The sequence below is a fragment of the Schistocerca americana genome, chromosome 3 (assembly GCF_021461395.2).
Source record: "Schistocerca americana isolate TAMUIC-IGC-003095 chromosome 3, iqSchAmer2.1, whole genome shotgun sequence".
Lineage (NCBI taxonomy): Eukaryota > Metazoa > Arthropoda > Insecta > Orthoptera > Acrididae > Schistocerca > Schistocerca americana.
In genome coordinates this window covers 335,334,956-335,352,856 of record NC_060121.1, presented here as the reverse complement: position 1 = coordinate 335,352,856, position 17,901 = coordinate 335,334,956, and the positions used below count along the sequence as shown (strand labels likewise).

The window sequence follows — 17,901 nt, the reverse complement described above, 5'->3', positions numbered from 1 at the left end:
TAGATGGCGCTGCCAATGGTCAAACGGATATCAACTGCGTTTTTTTAAAATGGGGAACCCCATTTTTATTACATATTCGTGTAGTACGTAAAGAAATGTGAATGTTTTAGTTGGACCACTTTTTTCACTTTGTGATAGATGGCGCTGTAATAGTCACAAACATATAGCTCACAATTTTAGACGCACAGTTGGTAACGGTTAGGTATCTTAAAATAAAATACAGAACGTAGGTACGTTTGAACACTTTATTTCGGTTGTTCCAATGTGATACATATACCTTTGTGAACTTATCATTTCTGAGAACGCTTGTTGTTACAGCGTGATTACCTGTAAATACCACATTAATGCAACAAATGCTCAAAATGATGTCCATCAACCTCAATGCATTTGGCAATACGTGTAACGACAAACCTCTCAACAGCGAGTAGTTCGCCTTCCGTAATGTTCGCACATGCATTGACAATGCGCTGACGCATGTTAACCAGGCGTTGTCGATGGATCACGATGGCAAATATCCTTCAACTTTCCCCACAGAAAAAAATCCAGGGACGTCAGATCCGGTGAACGTGCAGGCCATGGTATGGTGCTTCGACGACCAATCCACCTATCATGAAATATGCTATTCAACACCGCTTCAACCGCACGTGAGCTATGTGCCAGACACCCACATTTTGGAAGTACATCGCCATTCTGTAATGCAGTGAAACATCTTGTAGTAACATCGGTAGAACATTACGTAGGAAATCAGCATACACTGCACCATTTAGATTGCCATCGATAAAATGGGGGCCAATTATCCTTCCTCCCATAATGCCGCAACATACATTAACCCATCAAGGTCGCTGATGTTCCACTTATCGCAGCCATCGTGGTTTTTCCGTTGCCCAATAGTGCGCATTTTGCCGGTTTACGTTACCGCTGTTGGTGAATGACGCTTCGTCGCTAAATAGAACGCGTGCAAAAAATCCGTCATCGCCCCGTAATTTCTCTTTTGCCCAGTGGCAGAACTGTATACGACGTTCAAAGTCGTCGCCATGCAATTTCTGGTGTTTAGAAATATGGTACGGGTGCAATCGATGTTGATGTAGCATTCTCAACACCGATGTTTTTGAGATTCCCGATTCTCGCGCAATTTGTCTGCTACTGATGTGCGGATTAGCCGCGACAGCAGCTAAAACACCTACTTGGGCATCATCATTTGTTGCAGGTCGTGGTTGACGTTTCACGTGTGGCTGAACACTTCCTGTTTCCTTAAATAGCGTAACTATCCGGCGAACGGTCCGGATACCTGGATGATGATGTCGTCCAGGCTACCGAGCATTATACATAGCACACGCCCGTTGGGGCATTTTGATCACAACAGCCATACATCAACACGATATCGACCTTTCCGCAATTGGTGAACGGTCCATTTTAACACTGGTAATGTAACACGAAGCAAATACCGTCCGCACTGGCGGAATGTTACGTGATACCACGTAATTATACGTTTGTGAATATTACAGCACCATCTATCACAAAGGGAAAAAAGTGGTCCAACTAAATCATTAATATTTCTTTACGTACTACACGAATATGTAATAAAAATGGGTGTTCCTATTTTTAAAAAAAAAACGCAGTTGACGTCTGTTTGACCTATGGCAGCGCCATGTAGCGGGCGAAGCATAGCGCCATCTGGTTTCCCCCTTCAAGCTAGAAGAGTTTCGTTCTTTGTAGTTTTTTCGTTTGATGCTTATTTCGTGAGATATTTGGCCCGGTCACTATCAATGGACCACCCTATATATATATATATATATATATATATATATATATATCGTGACGTAACCTTCTTCTGTTTTTGTTGTGGAGAAACTCGACGTGGCATAGACCCAACAAGTCGTTGGAAGTCCCCTGCAGAGATATTGCGCCATGCTGCCTCAATAGCCGTCCTTAACTGCAAAACTGTTGCCAGTGCGGGGTTAATTTTGGGCATGCACTGACCTTCCGATTATGTCCCATATATGTTCGCTGTGTGGCCAAAACATTCGCTCAGATTGTGCAGAATGGTCTTCAGACCAGTCGTCAACAATTGTGGCCTGGCGACATGGAATATTGTCATCAATAAGAATTCCATCGATGTTTAGGAACATGAAGTCCATGAACGGCTGCAGAACGTCTCCAAGTAGCCAAACATAACCGGTTCAGTTGGGCCACAGAACTCGGCATTCCGAGCAAACACAGCCCACGCCATTATGGATGCACCACATCTTACACAGTGCCTTGTTGACCAATTGGGTCCACGGCCTCGTGGGGTCTGCAGCACACTCGAGACCTACCATCAGCTCTTAACAACTGAAATAGGGACTCATCTGAACAGGCTGCAGTTTTCAAGTCGTCTAGGGTCCAACCGACACGGTCACGAGCCCAGGAAAGGTGCAGCAGGTGATGTCAAGCTGTTAGCAAAGACACTCGCGTTGGTAATCTGCTGCCATAACCCATTAATGCCGCATTTCACCGCACTGTCCTAACAGATACGTTCGTCGTACGTCCCACATTGATTTCTGTGCTTGTCACCAAGTGTAGAAGTATGAAACCGGAATTTGGTTGCAATAATTACACGTCTGTTGTTTGAAACTGAAAAAAAAATTTATTTAAAATAATCTCCATTTCTATTTATACATCTCTCCCACCTTTCCGGCAGGCTATGAATGCCACGCCAAAAAAAAGACAGTTCTTCTGAAACGAACCAGTCAGCGAACCATTTTCGTCCATTTTAATACTAATTAAAGGGTTTTTCAGCAAGAGGGCGTTCCAGTGATGCAGATAGATGACAATAGGGCTGAGCCAAGTCTGCAGAATAAGCCGTATGCCCTAGTATTTCCCAACTGAACGTCACGATAGTTTCCCTGACCCGTTTTTCTGTGTGTGATGGGGCGTTATCATGGAGCTATATGACTGTGTTACTGTTTTCCATATTCCGGTTGCTTTTTAACGTAATGCTCGATTTAAATCGATCATTTGCTGTTGGTAGCGATCGGTGCTAAAGTTTTCACCAGGTTTTAGCAGCTCATAGTAGATGACACCCTTCTGATCTCATCAAACATCGAGCATTGTCTTCTTTCCAAAGCGATTTGGTCTTGCAGTGGATGTCAATGGTTTGCCTCGATTCATCCATGATTTACCACCCTTAGGATGCTCAGAATATATCCATTTTTCATCGCCTGTCACAATTCAATGGAGAAACGACTTTCTTTTGTATCTGGCGAGCAGCATTTCACAAGTGCTCTTTCGATTTGCTTGCTGTTTTTCATGCAGTTCATGCGGAACCCATTTTAGCACTTTCTGCACCTATTCCACAGCTTTCAACAGAAGAGAAATGGCTTTCTGCGTCACATTAAATTGTTCCGCGAGTTCTTGTTGAGTTTGAGTACCATCTTCATGCAACAAGGCCTGCAATTCGTTGTCTTCGAACTCCAGTGGTTTCCCGCGCTCGTCGTTTCTCACGTCAAAACTTTTTGAACCATTCGGAACACTGTGTTTTTCCAAGATCATGTTCGGCGAAAGCCTTGACAAGCATTCGATGCGTTTCTTCAAATGATAACAGGGAACCAATGCTGTCCGCAAATCGTAGTTCGTAGGCGCAAAAGTGGAAATGTTTACGGGTTGAAACTCATGGCGATGCATCGAACTTGGGTTACTGTTTGTTGACATCCGTCGTCAGCCGTTACAGGAAACAGATGGCGCTGTAGGTGCGGTCTCACGGGCCCTATACTGACGGCTAGCACCGTCTGTAGGGACATTCCGGTTTCATACTTCTACACCTGGTATATATGGATGAAATGAGTGGCCAGGTTTACAATTCACTTCTAAACACTGCCCCGGGAACATTACAGAGGCAGCATATGAATGGAATGTTGCTGAGGTGAAGCCGAAGTGCACACAGTCAGCCGTGTGAGAGTGGGCGTGCCCCTACCTGGGTGCCTATTCTGTATCTTTCCGCCATTTTGCAGATCGTTTCGGTATTCAAGAGCACCGAACGGTCTAGTACTCGAATTAGAGTCCCTGCATTATTCAGTATGCATTTCGGTAGCGATACCGTTCGGGTCTAGAGAACTGAAGAACTGTTGTCGGTTTGTGTTGCGCAAGCCAATGAAAAGCAAGCGGCCGCAGATCCCCGCATGCGCACTGCAGCGCTCACAGCGCCACGAACACAAAGCGGCTAACAGACGACACAGGCGCGCTATTCTTCCAAGTACCGAAAATTGCATTTACGTTGCCATAACGCATGACGCCACATCCCATCGAGCTGAAGTCCCCGCCTTCATCGCCCTTGCCTCTTCCTTAAGGGGAGCCAGAGGTGCCTATGCTGCCCATGTTAAAATCACTAAGTTTGAGGAACATTTATGAATAAACTACCAAATAGAAAAATTTGAATTTTTTATTTTTACATATAGAGTGGTTTAGTATTGCAGTTATGACAGAGGGATTTTGGAGTATCTTTTCTAGTTCCTTCCAATTATTATTTTTATTAATGGCCCAAATTTTTTTTACAAATAATGGCTTTATAATTAAACTGAAATGAAACTACTGAACATATTGCCAAATGGCTGTGTTACAATGTAAGTTTCACCACTAGGAGTGCTGTATAAACATGTCATCTCTCTAGCTTGAGTGGATTTTGAGAAAATGTTCCTTATATTCGAAAAATCTTAATTTATGGGAAATGGCTATCAAAGTTTCTCAATAAATTCCTGCACTATAGGATGGATTATCAGGGTCTTCATCTTCATCCTCCAAAAGCTTCCTCTTCTGTCTTCTTTTCTGGCCTGTTGTTCCATCATACTTCATATGCCTTTCTCTTCTTTCTGCTCCTCTTATCCTTTCTCTGTCAATATTTCTTAGTGCTCGTACAGTATTCACCCAAGCTCTAAATCCTAATGCCTTCAGAACTTCACACTTCACACTGTTCCCCTGGTTGTAGGTTGCTATTGCATCATAAATGCCAAAGTGCAGTGTTTTTATGCTTACAAACACCCTTTCAGGAATCACTTTCCAAATCAAATTGTTTACGCTCTCATTAGGATTCTGCGTCTTTCTGTGTAGACATTTGTGTAACAATTCTAGCTGTGCTAAGTCATGAAAAATTGGTTTTATTGCATTTATCACAGCTGCTGGCAAAACATGTTTGTGATCATAGTCCTTTTTTGCATTATATTTGCGCCAGGAATCTTTTGGGCAGTTTGCCTTATAGCATACCCATAGTATCTTTGTAGACGTTCAATCACCTCATCAGTAAGCCTGCCTCTCCCTCCTATTGTCTTTCCATCACTGAGCTTACTTGAACCCAAAGTTTGTTTGAGCCTTTGAAGCCGTGCACCCATATGCTTTTGCACATGCCCAATGCATTCCAACTTTTCAACTACAAATTCGTTTCCCTATGGTTTCAGTTCCCCTATAGTCCTGAAACCTTTGGAGTCACCATCCCCATGGTAATATTTGTACCTAACGTTGTATCTGGGAACTGAACGTTCAAAAATTTGTTTCACTCCATCCACTTCCATTGCTCCACTTGATCCACTAAAATTTGCCTCACAGGTTCCACTGTGCTCTCGTTTGATTTTATTTTTGCACCTACAATGTTTTGATAATATTGCAACATCTATCACTTTTGCACCATCACCACAAGTAGCAGTTACAACCCCATTCAGGGATTTATGACCCCTCTTTTGCCAGGAACCATCTAATGCCACCACCAAATCCCTAGAACCACCGTTCATTTCTACAGACCTCCACTGCTTCCTTCATGGTTTTCAAAGCCACATCTTCAACAGAGGATCCTACCAGTTCACAGTAGTACCCAAATTTGTTTGGAGGCGATGGCAAGTTCATAATACCGCAAAACAGTTTACCAGCAGCAGACCCTTTTCCAATGGATCGAAGACCATACACAAGTCGAACATTCACATCAAACACTCTAGATCGTCCATTTTCACCAAAGAGACTGGCATGTGAATTGTAGAAAGTCACTTGATACTTGCAACATGCACAGATTATCTTCATCTCACAAGCTAAACCAGTGCTTTGTTATCTCTAGTCCCACTGATACATTTGAACACATTTTGCACAGAACACTTTCTTTCAGCACAGAAGATAATAATCCAATATTCATTACTTCCTTAATATCATCACTGTCACTAACATATTCACGAAATCTGTCACTTCCACCAGTCAGCTTCTTGCTAGAAGATGTCACAGGGCTATGGCCGGCCATGTGTTGCTTAGCAGAAGAACACACTGTTTCAGTAATTGTAGTATCGCAACTTGGTATTAGTGTTAATTTTCTTTTCCCTACGTTCTTCCTCTTCTTATATACACGGTTACTAAAACGTGGCATCGTAACCAGAACAACGCATTACACAAGAAGTATAATACTACCAACAACAGGCGCAACACTGAACTAATTCGAAACGGTAAACAGCAAAGAGATGATGTTCCGCGCTCTTAGCGCTTCATTTGTCACAGAAAACAATGTAGCCAACCCTTGCACACTCGCTGTATGCGTAACATAAGGCGCTATATGCGTAACAGGCCGAGAAAATCCCAAGCAGTTCGCCAGGAAGTCACGAGAGGGTGTTAGATGCATTCAGCGGCCGCCCATTTCCTCTGCAGGCGTGGGGGAAAATGGTAATAATTCCACTTCTAGGGCGAGTAGGACAATAATTCAAAGTTTACATTAAAGAGGAATGTTCCAATTAATTTTCGGTAGCAAAAAAAAAAAAAAAATCGTAATTTTTTGGATTTGACCACCTCCGACTCCCCTTAACAGTATCAGGCGCAGTATATCCATTTGCATGATTCTCAGCTGAAATGCATAAAAATTTTTACAGTTTATCTAACCGCATGTTTCCATGCATGCATAATAACGATAGCGTACTTGTCTGTATTCTGCAAATTGTCGTAAATGCAGCATTATGTCTCTTACTCTCATTCACACTGACATCGTGTTTTGGATTTTAAGTTTCGGAAAATGAGTTAGGAATAGTGTGTAGTACCACATTGTACTAATACATCTATAAAAATACCCGAAAAATTGATTCTGAGAGTTTTAAAGAATAAGAGGATAAACAGAATGTGGTTATAACTCGCTCCTAGAGATCCAAATGATTAAGTAGCCCACTTCCCCCTATATGATACGTCAACGATTTGGGTCTTAAAAACAAAATTGAAAAAAAACCACATTTTCGAGAGCTCCTGCAGTTCGTCGAAGTTTATAACATGCATCTCATGAATGAAAATGTTTCTTATATTGTGCTACAGTCTAAAAATATTACGGCAGAGATCTTTTATCTCTGTCTACTGTGGTTGGGAATTCGATCGCAGATAAATACTTGTGACAAGCAAGATTGTGAAGATGACTGCTGCTAGTTACATTCCCAGTAATTTAAGTTGTGCTCTTAGATTTCTGTCTAAACGCATACTCGGAAATCGCTACATATTCGGAAAAAATGGTGTATTATTTCTGACAAAAAAATATAAAGGTCACTGTCAGTTGTTTCACCAGCAATTTCATGTCCAACAATATTTGGTATTTTAGACACACAGAAATCACGAAATCATTACTCAGGAAGTGCGCTCTTACATGTGAGTAATAACGATTATTGCAGAAAGATCTTAACTTACACGAGTAACAATGTCTCAGAACGTGTTGGATATATGAAGAGGAAAAAAAATTTTTTTGCGTCCACCCATGCGCGAACCCGTGTTCTATTGAATCGATCTCTGCATCTCATTCCCGCGCGCTAACAACTTTTTTTTTTTTAATCTCATTGTGGTCTGTGTTCGTTGTATATGTTCGAGGCGGACGTCCCATGACATTCGTTGAGGTTGTTCGTTGAGCCGGTCACTCAGTTTTTTTTATTTTAGAGGGTAGCTAAACCCTCTGAGTGAACACGCTGAGCTACCGTGCCGGCTACCACTTGGCCGCGCCAAACAACAGATACTCATTTCTGGTAGTATTGTGTAGACTTTAGAGGAATGTAGACTGACTTCGTTGTCAAAGGGTGCTACGTAAGTCATAAATGCGTGATAGTTTGGAAGGTTTCCAATATCAGGCTTCACATAATTGCTTTCCATTGTTACTTGAAAGTTCCAAACACGTTTCGATAATTAATAACTAACCCATTTGTGGGAAAAAGTACACAAAGGTACTAGTAACGTCAGTTCACACTCATGTAATATACGCCAATGTCTTGATATTTAATGATCTTTAAACTCTTACTTGCACAAAAATAACACGTATTTTGAGAGAATATTGACCGAAAACGTTTTTTTTATGTAGTCATTCACATTAACAACCTAACCATATTTCTAACAAAGGAAAATAGTCAATTATGAACTCATTTTACAACCGGATGCGTCCTCTGGTGATTCTTTAGTAACACAATCACTAAATCCAAAGCTAAAATCGCTAAATATGTTTAAAACAACAAATTATAGGTGTACATAAAACACAGCTCACCAATCTACAGGGCCAGACCGAAATCCAAAACCTCTCGGTACAATTGTCGTAAAATCGGTGGGAGGACCGTTCGGTAACAAGTCTCAGAAGCTTACTGAATAGGATATTTCGATAATGAACCGAAAATGACGTTACTACCGAGACTAACCTATTACACCGATCGGTATGAACGATACAGAATAGGTCCCCTGGCTGCACGTCAGGGCTCTGTAAATACCGTTTCGCTAGCGCGGGCGCTCGCAAATGCTTGCAAGGCCTGCCCGTGGCTTTCTCCCACTCGCCTAGCCACGCACGTCACTGAACCGTGCGGAGCCACTCGGTTCATTTACTTCCTGTAGTTTCTATTGTCTGTGTAGACATCGCGTTCGGTATTTGTGACAAAACAGAACTAGTGGGTGGAAAATGGCTGAGGAGGAGTCAAAATCGTTGAAACGAAAGTCCTTTGAAACCATACTCTTCATCCACAGTGGGAAGAAGGGTACTTTTCTGTTGAAACGCAAAGCGGACCTCAGTGATTGATTTGCATACAACATCGTCTTCGCGGAAGAAGTACAATGTGAAGCGACATTATCAACTGCTCCACGAGAAGGTTATAGTCGGTTTGAACAATGAAAAAAGAAACGCCAAACTTATTTTGCCGCACTTAGTGGCCGCGTGGTTTGACGCATTATATCACGGATTGCGCGGCTCCTCCCGTCGGAGGTTTGAGTCCTCCTTCGGGCATGGGTGTATGTGTTGTTGCAAGCATAAGTTACTTTAGGTTAGTTTAAGTAATGTGTAAGCCTAGGGACCGATGACCTTAGCAGTTTGTTCCCTAAGGAATTCACACACATTTTTTGAAATTATGGAACTGAATACGTATACATGTAGATAATTATGACATTGAGTCACATTATTATTGTTATTAATAATATGTTATGTGCATTTTTCGTCTCTTTTACATTCTCCTAGTACGTATTTACAGGACGAGAACCTTATCATCCGCAACGATGCAGCGATGAGAGTAAGCTATCATGTAGCTCTTAAAATAGCTAAAATAGAACGGCCCTTCGGCGACGGAGAATTTGTGAAACAATGTTTTGTTGCTGCCGCAACAATTTTGTGCCCAGCCTGTCTTCCTGTTTTCGAAACTGTTGCTCTTTCACGGAGAAAGGATTGCAGGCGTATTGAAGAAACGGCACACGGAGAAACAGGATCAAAGATTTGGTTTTCTTTTTATTAGCATTAGACGAAAGCACTGATGTATGTGATGTTGCTCAACCTACAGTCTTTCTGCGAGAAGTTGATCCTCAGTTTAATGTGATTGAAGAACTCCTCGATTTAGTGCCAATGCATTACACAACAACGGCCGACGGTATATTTACGTGCGTAGAACATGCAATAGAGAAATACGAGCTATGTTGGGATAACTTCCATCGATTGCAACAAATGGGGCTCCTGCAATGATTGGTCATAAGTTTGGTGTCGTTGCTTTGACACGAAAAAAGTTGAAAGCCGTCGGTATCCAGCAGGAACTACCAGCAATACAGTGCGTTCATCACCGTGTTAATTCGCTAGCAAAATTTGTCAAACTGGTTGTCGTCATGGACGTGGTTATAAAAATAGTTAACATTCTCAGATCGCACGGTTTGGGACACAGACGTTTCAAATCGTTCCTGGCAGGTCTCGAGTATTAATACGGCAATGTTCCATATTTTTGTGAAGTACGCTGTTTGAGTGGAGGTGTTGTTTTAGAACGATTTTTTAATTTACGTAAAGATATAGCGATATTCATGGATGCGAAAGGAAAACCGGTGAAAGAATTGGACGACCCACAGTAGATTTTAGACCTTGTGTTTTTAACTGACGTAACCAAGCATCTGAATAGTGTGAACGTAGTTTTGCAAGGTAGAAATAAAGTAATTAGCGAAGTGTTTGAGACTATTTTGGCATTCAAGAGAAAACTGCTTTTGCGGACAAAGAAACTGTCAGAAATGTCGTGTGTACACTTCCCAAGCGTTGCACTAGTCGTCAGTGAAAACAATTTCAACAGGAGAGGCTCAAAGAACACTTTGGTGGGTTTGTAACAGTGCTACAGTCTCTCGAAAGCATTTTTGATAGTAATGAGGACTGAAATAAGATGTCAACCTTTCTGTGACCCCTTTTGCAGCTAAGCCTTCTGTAATTCAGTTCGAATTCATTGACTTTCAATACAATCGTTTGCTGAACCCTTGAAAGCTTCTACAAATATTTCCCACGTGAATAGTTTCCATTGTTATTTAAAATAGCTGCTCGTGAGTATATTTTTTTGGGACAACAAGTGTTTTCTCCATAATGAAACTGACAAAATCGAAGCTTATTTTCTGAGTAGTCTTACTGGTGTTTATCTGACTGGTGCAGTGCGCCTATGACCAGTAATTTCACACCAAATATCGAGTTGCTAGTTCAGAATCATTGTAAAAACATCCAGGATGATGTAAACTGTAAACTAATGCCTATGCCCTATTCGTACGTAGTACACCTCCTCTGAACAACACGTGTCTGTGTAAATATAACGTAACATTTACAGTACAAATGTGTTCGTTTCTTGATCCTTTACGTCCGTATCCTATTTGTGGCCATGAAAGTAGAACGTGTTACAGTGGTTTGAAATTGTGTTTCATCCGTACATGGCCAACTGTTGCATGGCACAGGATACACAAACTTCAGGTAAGCAAGTTTTACACTTATGTAGCAATTACGCATGTTGTGCCACATATGATTCGCCTCCCGATAACTGTGTACAGGTGCCGAGTTCACGGACGCCACATACGCGTGAAACGACCTCGGACATGTGTTGTTCCACCTGCACTACGTAGGTTAGCTTGTCCATACTGACGTGTGCGCGCGAAGCGCTCTCACAGCGACACGATTGCTCCCCCCCCCGTTCAGTGTGTGTGCCCAAGCGGCCAGTCACACCGCACAGCTCTGCTACCCGCACTACACGGCCTCATTGCTGCTCAGTGTTACCCTCGCGGCTGACGGTGCCCGCGGGCAACCGTGCGGGCAGCTCTCGGGCCCACCCCTGCTATACGCCCACCCCATACCGGTGATCAATTGGTCAGTTACTTGCTGCACACACCGCAGTTTATGCCCTGGCCAGATTCGGGACTGCTAGCGATGAGCGCGACTGCAGCGCCTCTCTCAACATTTGCCTGGACTAGCTTGCACCCCGCGACCGCTACGGTCGCAGGTTCGAATCCTGCCTCGGGCATGGATGTGTGTGATGTCCTTAGGTTAGTTAGGTTTAATTAGTTCTAAGTTCTAGGGGACTGATGACCTCAGAAGTTGAGTCCCATAGTGCTCACAGCCATTTGAACAATTTTTGAAACCGCCTTCCTTGCCCTCGTCCCCACCCTGCGACGCTCCCAGCACCTTATCCAATCCTACCTTGAACCGGTCAGGTTCACCACTTGGTGTAACCAGTGGCTGCTCAAGGCAAATCCTTCCAAGACCCAGGTGATCATTGTAGGCAAAACCACCCCTTCCTTCTGTCTCCTCTATTTCTATCTCACAATCTACAACCATCCTATCCACTTCACCCCCACCCTCAAGTACCTTGGCGTCACCCTTGACCGTCGCCTTTTCTGGACGCCCCCATTTCTCGACTCTGCCTCCTCAAGCTTCTTTCTGGCCGCACATGGGGTCTGGACCCCTCCACCGTCCTCCACACCTATAAATCCCTTATCTGCCCTATCCTCTGTTATGCCCATCCCACCTGGATCACTGCCGCTCCTACCTTCTACAAACACCCTTCAAATCCTGGAACGCCATGCACTCCGCCTCGCCTATCGCATCCGCCTCCCCTCCCCCAAGCGAATCCTCTACAACTTAATTCCGTACCCACACCTCCTCCTTTTCCTCGAACGGATACAGATCCTTTACACCTCCCACAAACTTAACCCCCCTCACCTGCTTGTCTCTCCCATCCTTTCCCACCCTCGTCCGCTGCCGTGCCTGTACTCCCACATCCCACCTGCTCTCCATCTTTCCACACTCCATACCCTTGCCCAAGGTGGCTTCTGCCAACTCCCCGTCCCTGATGATGCCCTCATCCCCTCCATGTACCCAACTTTGATCCTCCCCCTGTGTTTTTCCTCCAGGGCACCCTCTTTCCCTTCTCTCCCTCCCTCCCCTCCCCCTTCCCCCCTCACCGAACTTCCACGCACCCCCATACCCTCTCCCCTCCCCCTCCCTTCTTCTCTCCCACTGGCATCAACCCCCTCCCCCTCTCCCTCCTACCCACACCTCTTGCCTCTGGCAGGCCCCTTTCTGTTTTGTGTGAACTGTGCGTCTTCGTACGCTGGAGATCCCGTCGGTGCATCAGTGTCTCTCTGTCCAAGCTCCTCTGTTCACGTGTAGCATTCTGTATTCTCCGTTGTGTGCAGTGTTGAACTTTTTTTTTATCCGAGCAGTACGTCGGTGAACGACTTCGCTTATTTTTACTATGTTTGTCTCCCGTTTTTGTGCTCCATGTATGTTTGTTTTTCTGTATTGCTGTTATACTGTGTGTCTTTCCTGTGGCCGAAGAGCGGCGTAAATAGGCCGCTGCCGGCCTACCTTGTTTGTAAGGTATCAAAATGACAATAAAGAAAAAAAATACGTCTGTAGCTGTTGTGTTACAGAGCTAAAACTGACATTTTTAAAACAACACACTTATAACATACAACACTCTATGCATCTATAATTTTAGAATGTTTAGAGGAGATAAAAGGAAACACCTTTTTTTTTTTTTCTCAGGTGCACCATTTCCCCATTAGGCACCCGTGAAGGTTGTGAGGACGACGGAGCAATACAGTTTTAAAGATGTTGCTGATCTATAAATGTTCTCTTTGTGGAGGAACACGAAGCTTTTGATAAATGAAACACCGAGAGACAATCCAGAAGAGTTGTTTGTCCGTTTGTTGAATCCACATCCACTATTCGAGAGTTCAAATGGTTTAAAATGGCTCTGAGCACTATGGGACTTAACATCTGAGGTCATCAGTTCCCTAGAGCTTAGAACTACTTAAACCTAACTAACCATGAGCGAGGCAGGATTCGAACCTGCGACTGTAGGGGTTGCGCGGTTCCAGACTGAAGCGCATAGAACCGCACGGCCACACCGGCCGGCGCGTTTCGAGAGTCAACTGTTTCTTTTGAGCCAGTCAGACAATCACTGGTACGCAGATGACAGTTGTCCATAAATATAAGGGGATGAAGTTTTCAGCAACGTGTGTAAAATAATATTCATTGCACAGTAGTGTCTCTGTACATCGGTAGCGTCCAAACTATCATGGCACCGTAGAGGGAAACAATGCACCTGTGACATTTTTGTCGCATAAAAATGTGTTTCTTTTTGTCTCCCCTAAACATTCCAAAATTTTGTATCCATAGTTCTCTTGTACCCTATGTAGCACAGGTGTCATTGATATGTCGAAAATAAGTACTTATCTTGAAACAGACCTAGATGGAAACATGTCAAACTATCGAAAAAGAACACCAGAAGCTACGTTGAGGGGCGTTGTAAATCGCGGAGGATCTAAAACTGGATATCCACACAGGCTTTTCAATCTCATTCCTCGAATTAGCATGCAGTCGCCGTTGTCAGTACATAAATATGTAGTAGATGGGTCCTAGTATTAAACCTACCTATAAAGCGATCGACACCTACAGGATGTATCTCGTAGAACAGGTTGTAATGATAGAGGGAGTGCAGTGCGTCGGCAAGACTGAACATTTGTAATGCCCCTGGGTGTCGCTCCTCGCATAGCGCACCGAAGCTGCCACGAAATGACGGGTGCTCCTGGTGGAAGGAGAGAAGGTCTTCATTCAATACGGGGCGCCTGTAACACACAAGTCGTGGGGTTGGAAGTTAAAAACAAATTAAATCAACATGACAAATCATGGACAGTGTATACGTTAATGTGAAAATTCCCGAAGTGAATTTTCACTCGATAGCAGAGTGTGCACTAATTTGAAACTTCCTGACAGGTGAAAATCGTCTACAAGACCAGGACTTGAACCCATAACCCTTGCCTTTTTTAACTTTTTAACTAAAAGTGTTTTATTGCCATGAATTACAATGAAGAACAATGTTATACAATTAGTAATGCAAAATTTTACCGCCACTAACAGAGCCTTCCTTCACAGATTTAAAAAGTTGACAATACCAGTGTATATTTTGCATCAACAAGAAAAGTGTGTTTGAATGAGTGTAAGTGTGAAAGAGAGAGAGAGAGAGACTGCCAGAACTTTGCTGGCGTGCTGACAAGGCACAGTCAGCAGCAGCTCATCTGCCATACCGCAGTCGGACGTCAGACGACCGAGGCCTCAGCAGTCCACTGCACCTGCTAGCAGTGTGGCTGACAAATGGACATCCCAAGTGTCAATAAACTATCTTTATGAAATTTAGGGGGTGGGGAGTTCTGGAAAGGTCAAGATAATGCAATACATATTTTTTTGTTTGTGCCCGATTTCACTTTTAAAGAGTAGGACGCACACCAAGGAGTAATTTGGCATATTACGTTTGGAAGAAATGTCTTCCAAATAACGAGATATAAAAAACGTTTCTCACATAAAATTTGATATGTAATTAAAGTTCTTGGAACATGTGTAATGGAATTTTGTAATAATTTGAAGTTTCACAAACTACCTCACCCCCATTAATCTATTTTGAAAAATGAAAGCTTTTGTTACAACCCAAATTAAATAAGCTTTCAAGCTACTTACATTCAGGGGGACTAGTGCAGCAGGGGATACAACCCGTCGGCTTTGAACAATGACGTCACAAGTCGCCAGAGAGCATGTATTACAGAGATGAAAGAGCTGAGGAGAATGTTGAGAAACAAAGGAATGCGAGAGAGATAAACATTGATCTTGTCAAAAGCATAAGTGTTTTTTGACCTAAAAAAAAAAAAATCTCACGAGATAGAATAAACTGATCCTACTTTATTAAGCAATATCTCGTCAAAAGCCGAGAAGCGATTGTTCTTAATGTTCTAGCTCCCTTCAGTACGTAATAAGTGTTTTTGGACTTTAAAAAAAAAAAATCTCACGAGATAGAATAAATTGATCCTACTTCATTAAGCAGCTCCCTTCAGTACCTAATAAGTGTTTTTTGGCTTTTTAAAAAAAATCTCAGAGATAGAATAAACTGATCCTACTTTATTAAGCAATATCTTGTCAAAAGCCGAGAAGCGATTCTTCTTAGTGTTCTAGCTCCCTTCAGTACGTAATAAGAGTTTTTTGGCTTTTTTTAAAAAAAAATCTCACGAGATAGAATAAACTGATCCTACTTCATTAAGCAATCAGTAAAGAAACGAAACTAAAACAACAGCTTTATTATTATTTATTATAGTTGTGTCGTCAGTGTAAAGGCGAAGTGAAAGATGTTGTTGTAATGGGGGTTTCGGAAGTACACATTCGAAAATGTCATGCTGATACTAGAGCTGGAAAACGAAAAAAGATCGCCAGCTCCCAAATTTCTGTTACTTACTTCGCAACACGGAAATACACATATTGGTGGAATAAGAAAGTGAAATAAATATTAAGTACCGGCCGAATAAAAAACAAACAATTAAGTTAATTAAATCACACGTTTAATGATGTACCGAATATCAAGCGATCGCTTTTATATTAACATTCAATTATTTTAATGATAGTGCTTATTAGAACACAGAACTGCTTTATTATCTATGCCTCGAAGTGAAGACATTAAGATCTATGACTAAGGAATGACGTCATTGTTCAAAGCCAACGGGTTGTATCCCCTGCTGCACTAGACCCCATTCAGGTGTAATAAATCTGGTTTCTGAAATACCAATTTTGGAAAATAAACTGTATACAATTTGCTGTCGGAGTATTTTGATCATACAGGGTGACGCACGAAATGTGTTACCAATTGTTTCTTTCACAATTTACGACGCACATTAGATATCCCGCTGGGATCTCTACAGCAGTACCAGCAGAGCTTGGAAAAACAAATGAGTTACGAAATGACGTGTAATTCACGATACTGCCGCTAGGAGACTAGTAAGCAGCAATGGCTGACAATGTAAGACTGACGACACAGCATCGATCGGCAATTGTGTTACTTTTTCATGAAACAAAAAGCCTTGTTGTGACTCAGAGGTGTTTGCGACAACAGTTTAACACACGATGGGTCCCTTGCAAGAACACCTTCCACGGGTTTTACGATAAATTTGAATAGGAAGGAACAGGATTGGGTCTGCAGCCCGTGGTCGTGCGGTAACGTTCTCGCTTCCCACGTCCGGGTTCCCGGGTTCGATTCCCGATGGGGTCAGGGATTTTCTCTGCCTCGTGATGACTGGGTGTTGTATGATGTCCTCAGGTTAGTTAGGTTTAAGTAGTTCTAAGTTCTAGGGGACTGATGACCATAGATGTTAAGTGCTCAGAGCCATTTTTTGAACAGCATTGGAAGCGAATCGACCTCGGCTTGTTCGTCGGAGAATATTTAAGCGGTACGAGTTGCTGTACAGAGAAGTCCCAGAAAATTGTGTAGAAAGGCAGCAGTGAACTGGGAATATCCAGACGCTCCGTTCAACGCATTCTCAAAAGTGTCCTCCATATGTACCCATACAAGATGACCTGTGCACAGAAGCTCACTGAAGAACAGAAGCAGCAGAGACTACTGTTTGCTCAGTGGGCGGAGGATAGGGAAGATACTCTCAACAACGTTCGGTTTTCAGACGAGGCGCATTTTCATTTAGACGGTGTGGTTAACAAATAAAATGTACGCTTTTGGGCCACTGAAAATCCACAAGTGCTTCATGAACGACAACATTATGCTCCGAGGATTACAGCGTGGGCAGCAATTTCCAGTCACGGACTTATTGGACCCTTTTTCTTTGAAGATACTATGAACAGCGAGCGTTATTTGAGCATGTCTTGCAATAGCTCCATTCCACAGCTTCTTGCTACTGCCTTGCCCTTCAACACGCTGTGGTTCATGCACGATGGATCAAGGCCACATACTGCAAACACTGTGTTGGAGTTTTTACACGAGCATTTCAACATATGGATCATTTCACTCAGATTTCCAGGTCGCTGCAATGACGGACAAAATTGGGCCCCCAACAGTCCAGACCTCAATCCATGTGACTTTTTTCTTTGGGGGTACCTAAAGAAAAAAATTTTTCCGAAACGTTCACGTGATTTAATGGAGCTCAGAAGATTTATTCTTCAAGCTTGCAGTGAAATTACGGAAGACATGTGCCGTAGAGTAAACACTAACTTCAGTGTTCGTTTGAAGGAAGTTAGGAAACGAAAAGGTGGACATACTGAGCATGTGCTGAGTTAGAACAAATCTCCATGGACGGCTCTTCATTGTAGCATATGTTCCTTTCAGATTGTATTGACAATAAAGGTTATATTCAAAATCAAAA

At 42.8% G+C, this 17,901-nt stretch overlaps 1 protein-coding gene across 1 annotated transcript in view; it reads right to left on the bottom strand.

Annotated features, from left to right (window-relative positions):
• The window catches only part of LOC124606069, a 114,525-nt gene that overhangs the window by 14,243 nt on the left and 82,381 nt on the right, over nucleotides 1-17,901 (bottom strand). Inside the window, exon 5 of the mRNA XM_047138032.1 lies at nucleotides 14,147-14,340. Within this exon, the coding sequence (XP_046993988.1) occupies nucleotides 14,147-14,340 (194 nt within the window). The remainder of the gene's footprint in view (nucleotides 1-14,146; nucleotides 14,341-17,901) is intronic.